The sequence below is a fragment of the Phoca vitulina genome, unplaced genomic scaffold (assembly GCF_004348235.1).
Source record: "Phoca vitulina isolate PV1807 unplaced genomic scaffold, GSC_HSeal_1.0 scaffold12, whole genome shotgun sequence".
NCBI lineage: Eukaryota > Metazoa > Chordata > Mammalia > Carnivora > Phocidae > Phoca > Phoca vitulina.
In genome coordinates this window covers 31,885,938-31,907,299 of record NW_022589715.1, presented here as the reverse complement: position 1 = coordinate 31,907,299, position 21,362 = coordinate 31,885,938, and the positions used below count along the sequence as shown (strand labels likewise).

Below are 21,362 nucleotides of genomic sequence, written 5' to 3'. Positions count from 1 at the left end.
ATATTCTTTGAATTGATTTCATATAATGGTTTTACTTACTGTGTATGCTCCATTAGTGAAAAATGTAACTGAAAAAGCCATTTAGAAATCAAATTGGTTAACAACTTTTTTAGTCACAAATGATTTCTTTTTGCCTGTCATATATATTTATTGCATAAGTTAAGAACCATTCCAAAAGCTAAGAATAATTTCCAAAACACTACCTTTTTTTCCTGAACTCTAAGTATAAATATTGACTCCAATATAATGTATATTTCCCTTCAACACCTTACCATAAAAATTTTCAAACATCTAGGAAAGTTGAAAGAATGTATTTACCACCTAGATTCTATCATTTTACAATATTGTTTTATCACATATCCATCCATCTCCCTTTCTATCAATTCATCTTACTTTTTGTTGCAGTGCAAAGGAAAATGCAGACATTAGTAAATTCTGCCTCAAATATTTCACTTGGTATTTTTATTTCTAAGCAATAAAGCTCCCTTTCCCAACATTGTGCTTACTATTTTATAAGAATTGAAAAGCATGACTCTGTGCCATAATCACCTAATACCATTTGAGTCAAAAAACAGTGGTCTTACAGTTAAGAGGGGAAATAAGTAGAAAAAATTCATTTTAATCCTTTATATTTCCATGTTAGTAAAATAAGCTTCATATGTGCCACATTTACTTGAAATGTTTGCCCTTTTAATTCATCAATATCTAGGAGTTCCTATTACAGTTTCTATTTACTTATAATGAAAAGCTCTTACTTGTTAACACTTTCTTATTCAGTAGTTCTGGAGGACTATTCAATTTCCTGAGGACAGAGAAATGAACAACCAACTTCTGAACTTAGCTTAGACAGTTGAATTTACCTTCTGTGATATTGTGATTTATAGTAAGAAATATATATTTGGTCTGTGTCCCATTCCTGGCACAGAGCCCCTAAAATCCTTAGAATTTCCTAACCGAAAGGAAAATCTTTTGTTATTCATAACAAGTCCCTTTTAGCCCATCTGAGTTTATATTACAGAGAAGACTTTGTGAAAGCCCCTAGGCTGGGGGCTGTTGTCAGTGGAATCAAGCACACAATTAGAAGATTGGAAATTTCAGTCCCACCTCCAGACATGGGGCTGGGGAGAGGGGTTGGAGGTTGAATTATTACCAATGGCCAATTATTTAATCAATCATGCCTATGTAATGAAGCCTGCATAAATATCCAAAAGGACTGGGTTGAAAGAGCTTCCAAACTTGGTGAACATGTGGAGGTGCTGGGAGGGTGGCATTCCTGGAAAGGGAAAGAGGCTTCACATCCTCTCCCATATAACTTGCCCTATGCATCTCTTCATCTGGCTGTTCACTTGTATTCTTTAAAACATCCTTTAAAATACCAGCAATAGTAAGTAAACTGCTCTCCTGGGTTCTGTGAACCTGAGGAAGGAAGCGGTAGCAGGAAACTCCCATTTGCAGCCAAGTTGGACAGAAGTTGTGGGTAACCCGGGGACTTACTACTTACAAATGGCAGCTGAAGTAGGGATACTGGGACTATGGGACTGATCCTTTTATATGTGGGGTCTGTGCTAACTCTGGCTAGTGTCAGAACTGAATTGAATTGTAGGACATCTAGCAGGTGTCAGAGAATCGGTTTGTGTGGGAAAAAAACTCCCGCCTATCTGGTTTCAGAAGTGTGAATATGAGAGTAAAGGAAAACACACTGAATTTTTTTTTAGACACCTTCTATAGATAGATGTCTTCCAGCTTAATGATTTTATGAATTAGACTGCATCATCTATTTAAAATTTTACTACAGTAAACATTTTATTTAGCTATCATATCAATATTGTACCTCTGCTTTCTATCTTCAATGTTAGGAGCATGATTTACATTTAGAGGAAGCATTTCTTTATGAAAATTTATCACTTTGAACACATACAAAAAGGTGTCAAGAAAGGACATGAGAAATAAGTTTTAAAGTTTAGATTCATTTGGATTTGGAGGAAGGCTGTCAAGATAACTTAGGAAAAGACAAAAAGATCCGTGGTCTTCCTCTAATGACAAGATAAAAACAAAATTATACGCAAAAATATTTTAATAACCCACATAGATAATTGTCAATTATCACAAACTCATACTATGACCTCACACTTTATATGCTGTATGAAATTAAAATCAGTGTAATATTTTATTCCTTATCAAAAGAGCCTAATCTGGACTCAGGCAACCTCAGTCCTCAGCTTTACCAATTAGTGACCTTAGGTACATCCCTACTCTGCATGGTGCTCTTTTCTTCATCTTAATTTAAAATTCTTTATGATGGTCTTTACTGTTTAGGACTTATTCCATTATCTAATAACTTTTTAGAGTATTATACTGGCTAGACAAGGTGCAGGTTGTAATGCAATTCTAGCACTCTGCAAATACAAAAAAGTATTTGGCCTGCTCCTCTTTCCCTAAGTAGGAGAACTTCTTGGCAGCAGATTAAACAAAAAAATAACTCCAATTTAAGCTATTTCATTTAATTTCTTCTAAACTTACTCTTCTTTTTTCATAATGTTATACATGGCCTACTGTCAAAAGAACTAATAAACACTCATTATAACTGAAATAATTGCAAAGCATGCAAAAAAGAAAACGTGAAAAACACAGTATACCCCAAGGAAAAACATTCAATTCCAGGTATAACCACACAGAAAAGCTAAAGTCTAATAATAATGACAACAACAACAATAATAGTCACCTCATCAAAATACATTCCAAAAAATAATTAGAATACTGCATTTGAAGAAAAAATTAATGAACAAAAATTTGCACATTAGTAGAATGTGTGAACATCAGCAGGATATGAGCATCCTAGGGCCCAGCATTATGAAATGCAAGGCTCATGCACAACTAAATCACTGCATAAAGTCAGAGAAGCCAGACAGCGAGGCCACCAAGAATATGCCTCCAAAACATCTGTTTCATTCAAATTAATCTTTTCGGGCTCTTCAGGCAGGAGGTGAATTCATTAGTTTTCCCCAGAAACAAGGAAAACAAAATATAGTCAGAGCAAAGAACAAAGCCCTACATCCAAATAAATGTGACACCAGCCCCAATATTTTTGGCATATGTTCACATGTAGAAAAATGCCTCATTCAGGATGAAGAGTTTCTTGAAATATGCTAAAGTCATTCAGATAAAAAGGCAAGATTCAATCACAGATTGTAATTCAAGCAATATATTAACATTTCTTAGTTTCTAAAAAGACTGTTTTCCAAAGGTTTCCCTGTTGGGTAAAGATTAAAGTGCCACTTAATAGTTTATTTATTTGTCAAATGATAATACCCTCTTACAGAGTTGTTCTGAGAAAAAAAGGAGAGACTATACATGAAATTGCTTGAAAGAGTTAAAAAGAACTATATCAGATTATAAATGAAATCAAAACTCTACATTCAACTCGACCTAATACTTCCTTTTGGTACATGAAGTTGGTAATTCTATTACTTCTTGTTATAAAACACATCATATATAAAAGTATACAACATGTATATTCAATTAAAAGAATAATAATTTTAATGGACCCTGATATAATTCCCTCTCATCTTAAAAAATGGAACATTACTAATACCTTGGAAGCTCCCATGTGCCTATTCCTATCATATTTCTCTTAACTCACCCTACACTATCCTAAATTTTGTGCTAATCACTTCCTTGTTTTTATTTATAGCATTGACACATTTATATGTATCCCTAAACTATCTAGCCATCATCTATCTATTTCCATCCATTCACCTTCCTTCCTTCCATCCATCCATCCATTTTTTGAACTTTATGTATATGGAATATGCTGTATGTACTTGCCCTTCAACTTCTATAGTCTTTTACTCAGAGCGATTTCTTGACATTATTATCTAATTTTTCATATAATCCCTAAGATTAAAGAAATATATTATACCCATTTAAAGCACAGAAAATGAGGCACAGTGAGACTAGGAACTTATCACATTATATGAGAGGACAATGGACAAATCTTTCTACAGTAATTCTGAAAGTAAAGTAAACCAATGACTGTCCCAGAGCTTTATAGCACATTCATATTTTTAGCTTCAATTAAAACTAAAACATTTCTCTAGTGCTAAGAGCACAATTAAGTTAATACTTTAAAACTGACTTTACCCCCCAAAAATTGACTTTACATAGTATTGTTTGCTTTCATATTAAAGGGGAAGTTATATTCAAATGTACTGATGATGTAAAAGCCCTAAACAATATTCAAATATATTCCTTAAAAGGAAAACAAGAACAAATTAAATAAAGAATATCAAGATTTGTTTTTTTTTTTCCTTAGGAAATGGACTATTAGAAAACAGCCATATTATGAAATATTCTAATTAAAGAAAATGACTCATTAAATAGGTAATTAGTCTGACACTCATCAATTCCAAGATATTGTTCACCTGAGCAAGTGATGGAAGAATCTTCTTGCATATTTGCTGATTTCGTCTCTATATTCCAATATAGTTGTATCCAGGAGTGGTCTTGTTGGAGCATAAAAGGTTCCAAGGCTTGCCTCAAGCTGTGCTGTGGAATTCAAACATAGCAGCACTAAAACAAGTGAAACTCCTTCAATTACAACAGAATACTCATGTTTGCAGTCAGTCAGGTTTTGCAAACTTGGATGAAATGTGAGCTTGTTGCAGGAAAGATAAAATTAAAATATGACAGCTGGTACAAAAACAAACCTGTGTATAAACTTTCACTTGAGGCAAAGCTGACAATGACTCTGAGCAACAAAAAGCTGTCAAAACTGAAGAAATCCATAATGAACCAACCTCTCACCACAAATGGATAATTAAAACAGTGACTCATCAAAGTAACACAGTTTGAACTAGTATTTCCAGTAAAATCAACTCACAGTGTGCTCAACATTTACTCTAACTGAAAGGAGAAAACAAACTTTTACATTGGGAATTGAAATAAGTGTTAGAAGTGTTTTTGAAATAATACAAATGAAAATAGCCCTATTGGAGTAATAATACCTTTCTAAGATAATTTTAAAGAAACAGTGACAGTCCCCATGCCTTCCCTAAATCTCATCCTAAAAAACAAGATTGCTGGTTTTGTCCAAGTGTGAAAGCTAATACCCCTGGGAGGGATGACATGCTAATCCCCTCTTGGTCAACTGACACCTTACTAGGAAAAAAGGATTGGAGAGCAAGTTTTGATAAACCAGAGGGCTAGAGATTGGGAGAAAAAGGCACATTTTGCCTGCTTCATGATTTTACCAAGCCATGCCTTTGGGGTTGTGTTTTCTCCCAGAAATACCTAGAAGTTATATAATTACAGTAATGGTGAGAGTTGTATGAGAACACTACAGTTCACAGTAAGACTCCATTGATTTTTATGCTACCAGCGCTGGATTGAATAAACAATTCCTTATTTAGCAAAACTCTTTAGTTTTAGGCATATTTAGGTTTGAAAGTATTAAATACCTCATCAGAGTAATTGCTATGGACTTGGCTAAGTTGTTAGTAATTTTTTTTTTTTTTTTAATCTCAAATCTAGACAGTAAAGTAAGATGAACTTTAGGGGTATTTTCTTTCAAAGCAGCAGTCAATTTAGATTAAAATTGAATACAGCAATGCTATTGTGAAAACAAGCCAGATCCTCTTGCCATTGCTTGTTTTCTTGACAGCATGTACTTCTGAAATGTTCGAGCCTACATGGAATACTCATAACTCCCAGCACAGTTACAGATTCATTAGATAGCCCAGCTTGATGTTTAAGGCAGAAGTGAAGATCTCAAAGATAACCACAACACAGCCACAAATAAAAGAGCTCACTGGGTTCCACTAATAAAAGGAAAACAAATTACCATGTCAAATTCGTTAGATTCAGATAGAATAAATCCCAAAAGAGAAGAATTCTGAATGTTTCAGAAATGTATTTTATAGTTACTTGGGGAATAACACATACACCTACTTAAAATGTACATATTCTGATAACCCAGTATCATGCAAGTGTTTTAATAACGTGGTATCATACAAGCTTTTTATTTCCCTATCTTCCCAAAATGGTTCCTTGAAAATATCTTTTATTAAAGCAAGAATCTGATAATGCCCATTTGTGAATTCCCTAATCTTTCTTACAACACAGGTTCACCAAGGTGCTAGCAATTTCTCAGTGTCCTGAGTGACAGTCAGTATTTTATCTTCTCTACGATTCTCCAACTGTAAATTTAGGATCTCTTGTATAGATTGTGTATACCATAACAGGCTTTCTTTATGGACTCTGCCTTTTTTTTCCTACTATGTACCTAAGCTTGAGAATGTACCAATATAAGAAATAAGTACTTGAGATAACTCTGTAGGCAGACATTACAGTAATATCTAACATTTTGAAGTTATACTCTTCTTTTTATTTTTAACTAATATTCTTTGAGTACCTACAGCAGGCCAAGCACTGTCTGTGCTAGGCATTTTCTCACTGTAGAAATACTGGACCCTCCATAGATGGATTGGACTACCTCCAAAAAGCACATTCAATTAACATTAAATAAATATTTATTGCGGGCCTCCTGTGAGTTGGTACAAGTCCCATGATGTGAACTTCCTGAAGGAACATGCCCTCTAAAATGACTACAATGAAGGTTATGTATAGAATTTTATCTAAACACCGTGTTTACTTTGGAAATGTAAAAAAATGGAGTAAGAAAATCTATAAACTTTCAAAGAAAATAGTAGGAAAAAAAGCTCTCCAGCAAAGACCTTTTGACATGTTTCCTGTTTTCTCTATCTTGTAAATTACCTAGGGACAGTTTCTCATTGGCTAGGACTTATCATTAACGTCAATGATTCTTGCAAAGATTTGAAATAAAGATACAAGTGCAAGAACATTTAGGTGCATTTTACATTAAGTAAATAACTTACAATAAAAATAACATATACTGGATAATTAACAAATATAAAAATGATTTTCATTATTGTATGTGGCACATTATTCCCCCCATCCTTTTTTTTTTTTTTCCCCCCCCTCCTTTTTTAAACAGTATCCTATCTGAGGGGTGCCTGGCTGGCTCCAGTTGGTAGAGCATGCAACTCTTGATCACAGGGTCATGAGTTCAAGCCCCATGTTGGGTGTACAGCTTACTTAAAAAAAAGAGAGAGAGAGACAAAACAGTGTCTTATCTGAGATCCTATGGGCAGAATTACTTGCTGAGGGAAAGTAGAGAAATCAAGCAGGCAGAGGGTATCAGAACTACCAGTTAGAATGAAAACAAAGAGCAGCTGGCTGAGCTACAATTCTCAATCTCTCTCTCTCTCTCACATACACACACACAGACAAAGACACACACACACACAAAATCAGTGGTAAGGACTATTCTCTGGAAAAAAGACTTGGGATGGGAGAGAAAAATATTTATGAATAAAGTGAAGGAAGAATAAGGACTTTTGTTTGGGGCCCTTTGTATACCAGACCCTAGAGAATACATGTAATTCTTTTTTTTTTTTTAAGATTTATTTATTTATGTATTTGAGAGAGAGTGTGTGTGCATGTGCAGGGGGAGGAGTAGAGGGGGAGACAGAGGGACAAGCAGACTCCGCACTCAGCGTGGAGCCCAACGCCAGGCTCCATCTCACCACCCTGAGATCATGACCTGAGCAGAAATCAAGAGTCAGACAGTTAACAAACTGAGCCACCCAGACACCCCAAGAGTACATGAAATTCTTGATTAAAGTTTGAAATTTGAGCATATTCCACACATGAACTTAGACTGAAATGTACAATGACTGCATTGTGAGTTCCAACATAGATACATACAAAAATGTTACTCTTTATATTGACAAATACTCTAAAGTACCATATAATTATTTGATATCTGATCTTGTCAGTTTTAATAGGGCATTAACATTTTTGTCTTTCAATCTCCAATAACATAACTCAAAGAAATCCTCAAAAGATAACTGACTCAATAAAATGTACTTCATATATATACAAAATCCATTTATGAAATATATTTCATGCTGACCTTCTCTCTCTGGAGTGAGTTTTTGTCTAAGAAGATGGTTTACAATGGCACTCATGCTGATAAAGCACTGGTGACCCAGAGTGTCCCAGTTCATACTGCTCAGGATGTTTATTGCCTCATAGATCTCATCACAGTGAATGTGATGGAAAATGGTGTCTGTCAGGCCCAGCTGTCCTCGTGTGAAGATACCTGTCACAAAAAAAGTAAAACCAAGTGATTGTTTTAAAAATAAAAAATAGACTAACAAAAACAGAGTTAATACCTCCATAAAGGAAAAAAAACAGTAATCATTTCTTGCATAAGTGCTAAAAATGTGGGATTGGCAAGGCCAGTAGTGATTCTGTGGTTAAATCTTCATTTTAAATACCAGCTACCAACCAACTCCATCTATCTCATGCCTATCATTCAGCATTAATTAATTTATACTCCACATAATCAAACTGCCTACACTAAAAATGCATAAACATGAGAAGAATGTTTAGGTAGACCACAATAGCTAACTCTATTTTTCTCATCAGTTGTTGGGCCTCTGTTGTATAGATTTAAAGACAGGTTTTTGATGTGAACACAATTCTTATTGACCAGCTTCATCAGTTCTAAGTTGTTTCTAGTTGTCAGCCCCACATACTTTGGTGTGGGTGTGAGTAAATACAAATATCCATGATAAATATGACTATATAAATACTTTTAAGTCTGTTTTATTAATGGGTACTCTCCATTGATAATTTTTCATAGATACCACATACCAATTTATCTTAAATTGGCATTTAAAGACTATTCTTTTTTGTTTTGTTTTGTTTTGTTTTTAAAGATTTTATTTATTTATTTGACAGAGAGAGAGACACAGCGAGAGAGGGAACACAAGCAGGGGGAGTGGAGAGGGGGAAGCAGGCTTCCCACAGAGCAGGGAGCCTGATGTGGGGCTCGATCCCAGGACCCTGGGATCATGACCTGAGCTGAAGGTAGACACTTAACGACTGAGCCACCCAGGAGCCCCAAGACTATTCTTTTCTATTGAAGTAAGAAATGATCAGTATTAATCCTGCTAGTGATGCCCTTCACAACTAATATTTACTTTGAAATATGCTTGGTATAATATAAACACATTTGTTTACCCTTCTTAAAATGAAAGAAAATCCACTTCTAATCTTAGAGGAACAAAACTACAAAAAAAAGTGGGTCATTTTGTTCTAATTTTATTTTATCATTTTTTATATATGCTTGATCTCATTTGAAACTAAGAATTTCTGTGTAATTAAATGACAGTAAGTATTAGGGCTTTTGAGCAGTTTTTTTTTTTTTTCCCTAATCTTTCAAAAATGGCTGGCTATAAAATCTTTTTTCTTCAGCCAATGTTTACTGATTAGAGTGAGTCTTTAAAAACTTCTCAATACAAATAATCATAAAGCTAAATGAGAAAATGTATGTGAAATGATTTGTAAGCTGTAAAGTATACAAAATATTACTGCAATTCTTTTTATTACTATCATCATCATCATTTAACTGCAATAGTTATAGGTTTTAGGATTTTAAAAAGTACATTAGTTCATAACAAAGATGCCAAAATTCTTCATATTAACTTCAAGTCACATCAAAATGAGAATTTGTGCTCTCTGACAGAATTCAACTTGAAAGGGAATCTGGGGAATTGCCCTGACTATACTAAGCAATAAAACCTCACTATTCTTTTTGTGTTGGTAGAATTAATGAATGGTACTATCCAAAAGCCTTCATGAGCCTGTAGTCAAGCACTGGAAGCCCTCATAAATCAGAGTGGTTCCTTGGCAGTAGATATTAATGTGTAGGAACTTTACAGGAAACCAAAAATATCTGAAATCTGTTGACTCCATCTATATATCCTAAGCAATACTTCTAGCAAGAGAAGGAACAATCAAATTGTTCTTTATTTGTATTTATTTTAAATATATTTATAATATATTTTATTTATATTTATTTATTTATAATATATTTTATTTATATTTATTTATAATATATTTATAATAAATATTTGTATTTATAAATAATTGTTCCAAAGAAAAGGACACACATACAAAGATACGAAAAACTGCAAAGTTTGCTTCTGAAATCATGCAAGCCAAAAGATGACAGCAAGACTTTTAAAAATGCTGAAATAAAAATGAATTAAACTAAAATTCCATACCTTTATAATAGTTGAAAATTCATGAAAATCATAACAATCTTAAATGTACCTAATAACAGAATTCTGAAATAATAAAGCAAAGAGATAGAACTAAAAGAAGAAAAAGTCAAAACCACAATTATAATTGGAGATTTCAGCATTTCTCTCTCACTAATTGAGAGAACAGGTAAACAAAATCAGCAAAAATAGAAAATACTTGAAAAACACTATCAATGAATCTGACCTGACATTTATAAAATATTTCACCCAACAACAGCAAAATACACATTCTTTTTACATGTACATAGACTGTCAGCCAAGATGGGACATATTCAGGGGGATAAAAAAGCCTCAATGCTTTGAAATCATACAGAGTAGGTTCTCTGACCACAAGAGAATTAAATTAGATATTAATACAGAAAGATGTCTGGAAACTCTCCAAACATTTAGAAATTAATCAACATTCTTTTAAAAAAAATTATGATTTAGGGGTGCCTGGGTGGCTCAGTCGGTTAAGAATCTGACTTCGGCTCAGGTTTCAGGTCATGATCTCAGGGTCCTGCAATGGAGCCCCACATTGGGCTCCCTGCTCAGCAGGAAGTCTGCTTGTCCCTTTCTCTCCCCCTCTGTCCCTCACCCTACTTGTGATCTCTGTCTCTCTCTCGGATAAATAAAATTGTAAATAAACAAGTAAACAAAGTATGATTTAAAGAAATCACAGGGGCACCTGGCTGGCTTAGTCAGTAGAGCATACAACTCTTGATCTCAGGGTTGTGAGTTCCAGCCCCATGTTGGGGGTAGAGATTACTAAAAAGATAAATAAAAATGGAGAAGAAATCACAGAATAAATTTAAAAATATTTTGAAATGAATAAAAATAAAAATATAACATTGAAGTTTGTCAGATGTACCTATAGCAGTACTTAGAGGGAAATTTCTAGCATTAAATGTTTTAATTAGAAAAGAAGAAAGATCTAAAATCAACAATCCAAGCTTCCACGTTAAGAACCTATGGAAAGAAGAGCAAATTACACCTAAAGTAAATAGAAGGATGGAAATGATAAAAATAAGAAACAGAAAATAAATAATAGCCAATGAAATTAACAGCTGGTTCTTTGAAATGATCAGTAAAATTGACCAATATCTGCCTAAATTGATAAAAAGGAGAGCAGACACGACTTACCACAATTAAGAATAAAGACTATAGAACTACAGACATTAAAAAATAATAGTGATTAATATGAATAACTTTATACAAATAAATATAATTTAAATGAAATGGATTCTTTGAAAGATCCAAACTCTCAAAGCTCTTTCAAGAAGGAATAAATAATTTGACTCTGTGTTATTTAAATTTGAATTCATAGTTAAAGAACCTTTATACACATATACATGCATGCATGTGCACACACACACACACAAAACCTGCATGCCCGGATGCCTTCATTGGTGAATTTTCTCAAACATCAAAAGAAGAAATAATATCAATTCTCCACAACTTACAATATAAGGGGGAGCACTTGTCAACTCATTTCATGATGTTAGCATTACACTGATATCAAAAATGACAGCAAAATTACAGGAAAAGAAAAAGAAAACTACAGACCAATATCTCCCATAAACAGATACAAAAATCCTTAACAAAATATTACCAAGTCCAGCACTATATTAAAAAGATCATATATCATGAACAAGAGAGATTTATCCCACAAATGCAAGGCCACTGAAACATCTGGAAACTAATCAATATAATTCACCATATAACCAGAAAAAACATATAATCATTTCAACTGATGCAAAAAAAGCATCTGAAAAAATTCAATATCCACTCAACATAATGGATCTCAGGCAACTAGGAATGGAGGGGGACTTCCTCAACCTAATAACATAAAACTTATAGTGAAAAAACTAAATGCTTTCTACCTAAGATCAGAAACAAAACTGAGAATTTTCCCCCTAAGGTCAGGAACACGGCAGGGATGTCCACTATCACCACTGCTATTCAACATAGTATTAGAAGTCCTAGCCACAGCAATCAGACAATGAAAAGAAATAAAAGGCATCCAAATCGGCAAGGAAGAAGTCAAACTCTCACTCTTTGCAGATGATATAATATACTTTATGTGGAAAACCCAAAAGACTCCACCCCAAAACTGCTAGAACTCATATAGGAATTCAGTAAAGTGGCAGGATATAAAATCAATGCACAGAAATAAGTGGCATTCCTATACACCAACAACAAGACAGAAGAAAGAGAAATTAAGGAATCAATCCCATTTACAATTGCACCCAAAACCATAAGATACCTAGGAATAAATCTAACCAAAGAGGCAAAGAATCTGTACTCAGAAAACTATAAAATACTCATGAAAGAAATTGAGGAAGACACAAAGAAATGGAAAAACGTTCCATGCTCATGGATTGGAAGAACAAATATTGTGAAGATGTCAATGCTACCTAGAGCAATCTACACATTTAATGCAATCCCTATCAAAATACCATTAACTTTTTTCAAAGAAATGGAACAAATAATCCTAAAATTTATATGGAACCAGAAAAGACCCCGAATAGCCAGAGCAATGTTGAAAAAGAAAAGCAAAGCTGGCGGCATCACAATTCCGGACTTCAAGCTCTATTACAAAGCTGTCATCATCAAGACAGTATGGTACTGGCACAAAAACAGACACATCGATCAATGGAACAGAATAGAAAGCCCAGAAATGGACCCTCAACTCTATGGTCAACTAATCTTTGACAAAGCAGGAAAGAATGTCCAATGGAAAAAAGACAGTCTCTTCAACAAATGGTGTTGGGAAAATTGGACAGCCACATGCAGAAGAATGAAACTGGACCATTTCCTTACACCACACACAAAAATAGACTCCAAATGGTTGAAAGACCTAAATGTGAGACAGGAGTCCATCAACATCCTAAAGGAGAACACAGGCAGCAACCTCTTTGACTTCAGCTGCAGCAACTTCTTCCTAGAAACATCACCAAAGACAAGGGAAGAAATGGCAAAAATGAACTATTGGGATTCATCAAGATAAAAAGCTTTTGCACAGCAAAAGAAACAGTCAACAAAACCAAAAGACAGCCAACAGAATGGGAGAAGATATTTGCAAATGACATATCAGATAAAGGGCTGGTATCCAAAATCTATAAAGAACTTACCAAACTCAACACCCAAAGAACAAATGATCCAATCAAGAAATGGGCAGAAGACATGAACAGACATTTTTCCAAAGAAGACATCCAAATGGCCAACAGACACATGAAAAAGTGCTCAACATTGCTTGGCATCAGGGAAATCCAAATCAAAACCTCAATGAGATACCACCTCACGCCAGTCAGAATGGCTAAAATTAACAAGTCAGGAAATGACAGATGTTGGCGGGGATGCGGAGAAAGGGGAACCCTCCTACACTGTTGGTGGGAATGCAAGTCGGTGCAGCCACTCTGGGAAACAGTATGGAGGTTCCTCAAAAAGTTGAAAATAGAGCTACTGTATGATCCAGCAATTGCACTACTGGGTATTTACCCCAAAGATACAAATGTAGGGATTCGAAGGGGTACGTGCACCCCGATGTTTATAGCAGCAATGTCCACAATAGCCAAACTGTGGAAAGAACCAAGATGTCCATCGACAGATGAATGGATAAAGAAGATGTGGTATATATATACAATGGAATGTTATGCAGCCATCAAAAGGAATGAAATCTTGCCATTTGCAACAACCTGGATGGAACTGGAGGGTGTTATGCTGAGCGAAATAAGTCAATCAGAGAAAGACATGTATCATATGACCTCACTGATATGAGGAATTCTTAATCTCAGGAAACAAACTGAGGGTTGCTGGAGTGGTGGGGGGTGGGAGGGATGGGGTGGCTGGGTGACAGACGTTGGGGAGGGTATGTGCTATGGTGAGCGCTGTGAATTGTGTAAGACTGTTGAATCACAGACCTGTACCTCTGAAACAAATAATACATTATATGTTAAAAAAAAAAAAATAGTAGGAAGGGAAAAATGAAGGGGGGGAAATTGGAGGGGGAGACAAACCATGAGAGACTATGGACTCTGAGAAACAAACTGAGGGTTCTAGAGGGGAGAAGGGTGGAGGGATGGGTTAGCCTGGTGATGGGTATTAAAGAGGGCACGTACTGAATGGAGCACTGGGTGTTATATGCAAACAGTGAATCATGGAACACTACATCAAAAACTAATGATGTAATGTATGGTGATTAACATAACATAATAAAATAAAATAAAATAAAACGAAGCAAGAATGTCCTCTCTTGCCATTTCTATTTAATACTGTACTGGAGATCCTAGCTAATATAATAAGGGAAAAAACCAAAATAAAAGGCATAGAGGTTAAATAATAAGATGTAAAACTGTTTTTAATTGCCATCATCATAGTCATCTCAGAAAGTCCTAAAGAAAAAAAAAGAAGATAGTAGGAAGGGTAAAATGAAGGAGAGAAATCGGAGGGGGAGACGAACCATGAGAGACTATGGACTCTGAGAAACAAACTGAGGGTTCTAGAGGGGAGGGGGGGATGGGTTAGCCTGGTGATGGGTATTAATGAGGGCACGGATTGAATATAGCACTGGGTGTTATACGCAAACAATGAATCATGGAACACTAAACCAAACACTAATGATGTAATGTATGGTGATTAACATAATAAAATTAAAAAAAAAATCTACAAAAATATTATTACAACTAAGAAATGAGTTTAACAGGGTTGCAGGATACATGGTCAATATTTTATTTATTTTTTTATTATGTTCAGTTAGCCACCATATAGTACATCATTAGTTTTTGATGTAGCATTCAACAATTCATTAGTTGCGTATAACACCCAGTGCTCATCACAACACATGCCCTCCTTAAGACCCATCACCTGGCTACCCCATCCCCTCACCCCTTTCCCCTCTGAAACCCTCAGTTTGTTTCCCAGAGTCCACAGTCTCTCATGGTTTGTCTCCCTCTCTGATTTCCCCCCTTTCACTTTTCCCTCCCTTCCCCTATGGTCCTCCGTGCTATTCCTTATGTTCCATGTATGAGTGAAACCATATGACAACTGTCTTTCTCTGCTTGCATGGTCAATATTTTAAAATTTTATTTCTATATAATCCCAATGAACAATTAAAATTATAATTAAAAATACTATACTGTATTTTAGTGTATAGTGTAAAAATACAGTAGCACCCAAAACCATGAACAAAATATATATAAGAACTTCGCACTTAAAACTAAAAAACACTGCTGAGAGAAATTTTAAAAGATCTGAATAAATACAGAGAGATACTGTGTTCATAGACTGAGAGATTCAATATTGTTAAATTGTCATTCCACCCCAAATTGAACTATAGATTCAACATAATCCCAATCAAAATCTCAAGTGTTTTTATGAAACTGACTAGTTTTATTTTTTATTTTTTAATTATTATTTATTTTATTTTATTATGTTATGTTAGCCACCATACAATACATCATTAGTTTTTGATGTAGTGATCCAAGATTCATAGTTTTCGTATAACACCCAGTGCTCCATACAGTACGTGCTCTCCTTAATACCCATCACCGGGCTAACCCATCCCTCTACCCCCCTCCCCTCTAAAACCCTCAGTTTGTTTCTCAGAGTCCATAGTCTCTTATGGTTCATCTCTCCCTCCCAATTTCCTCCCCTTCATTTTTCCCTTCCTTCTCCTAATGTCCTCCATGCTATTCCTTATGTTCCACAAATAAGTGAAACCATATGATAATTGACTTTCTCTGCTTCACTTATTTCACTTAGCATAATCTCCTCCAGTTTCATCCATGTTGATGTAAAAGTTGGGTATTCATCCTTTCTGATGGCTGAGTAATATTCCATTGTATATATGGACCACATCTTCTTTATCCATTCATCTGTTGAAGGGCATCTCAGCTCTTTCCACATTTTGGCTATTGTGGACATTGCTGCTATGAACATTGAGGTGCATATGGCCCTTCTTTTCACTACATCTGTGTCTTTGGGGTAAATACCCAGTAGTGCAATTGCTGGGTCATAGGGTAGCTCTATATTTAATTTTTTGAGGCACCTCCACACTGTTTTCCAAAGTGGCTGTACCAACTTGCATTCCCACCAACAGTGTAAGAGGGTTCCCCTTTCTCCACAACCTCTCCAACATTTGTTGTTTCTTGCCTTGTCAATTTTTGCCATTCTAACTGGTGTAAGGGGTATCTCAATGTGGTTTTGATTTGAATTTCCCTGATGGCTAATGATGATGAACATTTTTTCATGTGTCTGTTAGCCATTTGTATGTCTTCTTCAGAGAAGTGTCTATTCATGTCTTCTGCCCATTTTTTGACTTGATTATTTGTTTTTTGGGTGTTGAGTTTGAGAAGTTCTCTACAGATCTTGGAAATCAGTGCTTTGTCTGTAGTGTCATTTGCAAATATCTTCCATTCTGTGGGCTGCCTCTTTGTTTTGCTGACTGCTTCCTTTGCTGTGCAGAAGCTTTTTATCTTGATGAAGTCCCAAAAGTTCATTTTTGCTTTTGTTTCACTAGCTTTTGGAGATGTATCTTGAAAGAAGTTGCTGTGGCCGATGTCAAAGAGGTTACTGTCTATGTTCTCCTCTAGGATTTTGATGGATTCCTGTCTCACATTGAGGTCTTTCATCCATTTTGAGTTTATCTTTGTGTATGGTGTTAGAGAATGGTCGAGTTTCATTCTTCTGCATGTGGCTGTCCAATTTTCCCAGCACCATTTATTGAAGAGACTGTTTTTTTTCCACTGCATATTTTTTCCTGTTTTGTCGAAGATTATTTGACAATAAATTCATATCTTTCAATAATCACTCTCAACGTGAACGGCCTAAATGCTCCCATAAAATGGCACAGGGTTGCAGACTGGATAAAAAAGACAGGACCCATCCATATGCTGTCTACAAGAGACTCATTTTGAACCTAAAGATACATCCAGACTGAAAGTGAAGGGATGGAGATCCATCTACCATGCCAATGGACGTCAAAAGAAAGTTGGGGTAGCAATTCTTATATCAAACAAATTAGATTTTGAACTAAAGACTGTAGTTAGAGACACAGAAGGACACTCTATCATTCTTAAAGGGTCTATCCAACAAGAAGATCTAACAATTTTAAGTATCTATGCCCCCAACATGGGAGCAGCCATCTACATAAGCTGTTAACCAAAATAAAGAGTCATATTGATAACAATATGTTAATTGTAGGAGACCTCAATACTCCACTCTCAGCAGTAGACAGATCATCTAAGCAGAAAATCAACAAAGAAACAAGAGATTTGAATGACACACTGGACCAGATGGACCTCATAGATATATACAGAACATTCCACCCTAAAACAACAGAATACTCATTCTTCTTGAGCACACATGGAACTTTCTACAGAATAGACCACACACTGGGTCACAAATCAGGTCTCAACCGATACCAAAAGACTGAGATTATTCCCTGCATATTCTCAGACCATAATGTTTTAAAACTGGAATGTTTTAAAAATTTGGAAGAAATTCAAACACTCGGAAGCTAAAGACAACTCTGCTCAAGAATGTTTGGGTCAACTAGGAAATCAAAGAAGAACTAAGACAAGTTCGTTTTAAAATTTACATAGAAATTCAAAGGATCTAGAGTAGCCAAAACAATTTTGAAAGAGAAGAACAAAGTTGGAGAACAGTACTTGATTTCAAGACTTACAGGAAAACTACAGTAATTAAGACAGTGTGGTACTCACTTAAGTACAGACATATAGATTAGTAGAAGAGAATAGAGTCTATTCATAGGAACATACACATATGGTCAAGGCAATTCAATGGAGAAAGGACAGTCTTTCCAACAACTGGGTCTGGGACAAATGAATATTCATATTTAAAAATTAATTTCAATCCATGCCTCATGCCATATGCAATAAATTAACTTGAAACAGACCATAAACATAATTCTAAGAGCTAAAACGATAAAACCTCTAGAAGAAAACAGGGTTAGTCAAACATTTCATACAGTACGTGAAAAACGCAAGTCATAAAGAAGTTTAAGAATTGAATTTCATTAAAATTAAAAACTTCTGCTACTCGAAACACACTGTTAAGTAAATGAAAAGGTAATTACAAGCTGGAAGAAAATATTCATAATACTAGTATCTTACAAAGAACTTGTATTCAGAATATATAAAAATTCTTACAACTCAATAATAAACAATCCAACTAAATTTTTTGGGCAAAAGATTTGAAGACATACTTCATCAGAGAAGATACATGGCAAATAAGCACATAAAAAGATGCTCAACTCCAATAGTCATCAGTGAAATGCAAATTAACACTATTACAAACCCATTAGAATGCTCCCAATTAAAAAGAACATTAATGCTAAGTGTTAGGATATACAGCAACTAAATAGTTTCTTCTTCAGTTAAACATACACTTAGCCTATGGCTCAGCCATTCTACTCCTACGTTTCCCCAAGAGAAATTAAAATATACATTGATATAAAGATGTGTACACGAAAGCACTGGCATTTTTATTGATATCAGCTTAAATCTGGAAACAACCCAAATGTCTATCAACATGTGGAACAATATTGTGGTTTAGCTATACAATGGAATACTACTCAGTAATGTAAAGGAAAATTAGTATATACACTAATATGGAAGATTCTCACAGATAAATGCTGAGTAAACGTAGTAAGACATTTAAAAAAATACCTACCTTATGAGTCCTTTTCTATGAAATTTAGAAAAAGCAAATCTAATCAGTAATGACAGAAAGCAGGTCAGTGTTCTTTAGCTTTGAGGGAGATGGGGAATGGCTGCAAAGGGGGTTGAGGGAATTTTTTGGTGATGGAAATGTCCTATATCTTGGTTGTGGTGGTAATCATGAGAATATATACATTGGTTAAAATTCATTAAACTGTACATTTGGAATGGGTAAATTTTATGTAAATTATACCCCAATAAACTTGATTTAAAAATCCATCAGCACTCCAGTTTAAAGAAAGCAGAATGCTATCTCAAATAACAGTCCATTTCAAGTGATATGAGATCCAATTTTAAGATGAGCAGGCATCTAATGAATTATCTGACATTTCTTTCCAGCAGTAAGTTACCCCCAATTACCACTTGGGTAAAGTATATTTCAATAGCTTGATAAAAATAACTCTCTTGAAGAAAATATACTTCTTACAAAAATACTAAGAGAAAAATCATACTACTTGTTTTTTAGACAGAATGACACACACATGCACACATACATTTTGCCTGTAATTTTCAAAATCCTATGAGAGGGAAGAGGTTAGCTTTAATTATTTCTTGCTTGATATAATCACTGGAACATTTAACCTTTTCCCAACTTTGCAGGCTCTAGTCAGAGCACTCCAGGTGGATGGAATACTATTTAAAACACCATGGGAAGGAGAGAGTGTGAGAGCACATGCCATGGATGGGGAGCTACACTCCTGCAAAAACAGCTGGGGAGATCTCGAAGCCTGAGAGGCAGACAAGGGCTTATCAACCACTGAAGGATTTCAAGCTGGAGAATCCATGACCAAATCTGCAGTTAGATGACTCTGGTGGCAGTTCAGGGGATTAATTGTGGGGTGGGATGAGAAGATTGGAAGGCAGAAGATTATAGACAGAAAACTACTACTTGATCACTGCTTGAAAAACAGGGAAGGTCAAGATTAAGGTCATGACAGCAAGACTGACAAGAGATGTTTCTGATAGTATTTAGAAGGCAGAACTGATGGGACTTGGTCACTGATTGGATATGGCCTTAGGGGTGAGGGAGGATTCTAGGATGATTTCTGACTTGGGATTCCATTTGAATAATTGTACCATCCACCAAAATGGAGAATATAAGAGAAGACACAGGTTTGGGGAGAAAGAAAATTAGAAATAAATTTTCAATCTGTATAAAATGGGAGGAGAGCTAAAAATGGAACCTTAGGGAGCCTCAGCATATTCATGAGTACGCAGAAGAAGAGCATGAAAAAGTGATGAAAAGGTGTATCCCAGGTCACAGAAGGCCTGGGATACAGAAGTACGATGAGAATTCTGTGACAGAATTGGTCAGCAAACATCAAAGGCTGAAAAGTCATCAAGTAACATAAAAGAAATATATGCATCAAGTAGGAAGTCTCTGGTGACCTTTCCAAGAGCAGTTCCCGGAGAACACTAAAGATCCAAGTCAGAACTTGGTACTGTGAGGAATGAATGGGAAGTGAAGAAGCAGAGAAAGTCAGTGTTCACTATTATTTCAGTGAGTCTATGAAAAGAAGGTGAACATTTGATTAGTAACAGAGGAGAAACAATTTTAAGGAGAGATGTTGTTTTATGGTGTGACTTGGGCTTGTATCTCCTGGCATAGCAAGATTCATGGGGGGAGTGGGGAGGATAACAAAGTAAAGGGATCCATAGGAATGTAGTGGGATGGAGACTGGAACTAGTGGTGGAACTAGTCTTAGACAAGAGGAAGGGCTCCTTTTCCACTGAATTGAGAAGGAAAGATTTATGTTTATGATAAGATTTATGTTCAAGATAAGTGGTTGGTTGGGGGGATGGGTAGGTGGTGAGGAGCAAATAAACTTAATGAAGTGCCAATTAAAAGGTAAGACTCTGCTGAGAGGTCAGGGAGCTGATGATGTGAGTTTAAAGAGAGCAGTGAAAGTTGAAAAAGGTACTGATGAGAATGGAAAAGCTTTAATATCTCTGTAATATAATTAGGGACTCCTCTTTTGAAAGTTAATCTCAGTCTACATATGTGGAAATATGGGACAATGATTGCCAAGCAAAGAAATCTGATTACATTTTGCTTTATATAAAACAGTACTTCTTGGCTTCCATGTGGGAGGATGATACTTCTAGCTCCCTCCTGAGGAAGACATGCTCTTCAAATTTTTCTAACAGTAGTGATGGCCTTTTAATCCCCAAAACATTCGTGTGATGATTATAAGGATTTAGAATGGAAGTTCTAGCCTTGGAACAAAGTTTTCCTTCAACATTACACTGACCTATTCTAAAAGTCAAACTCCAAAAATCTTAGCATATTGGCACCAGCCACTGCCACGTTTACATATGACAGCATTCTATTTTAAACTATGATCTATGTCAGCTTCTTAAATTGTAAGCTACACCTTGCATGTCAAATTTTCCAAAGGCTTGCATAACAAGCTTATGAAAAAAATCTCGTAAATGCTCCCTAGTGGAG

At 35.3% G+C, this 21,362-nt stretch overlaps 1 protein-coding gene across 2 annotated transcripts in view; it reads right to left on the bottom strand.

Moving 5' to 3' along the window:
- The window catches only part of WDPCP (WD repeat containing planar cell polarity effector), a 399,135-nt gene that overhangs the window by 209,895 nt on the left and 167,878 nt on the right, over positions 1-21,362 (bottom strand). For both annotated transcript variants that reach the window (XM_032410864.1, XM_032410865.1), the window contains 2 exons: positions 7,994-8,182; positions 4,422-4,545 (listed from right to left, as the gene is read on the bottom strand). In XM_032410864.1, the coding sequence (XP_032266755.1) occupies positions 4,422-4,545; positions 7,994-8,182 (313 nt within the window). The remainder of the gene's footprint in view (positions 1-4,421; positions 4,546-7,993; positions 8,183-21,362) is intronic.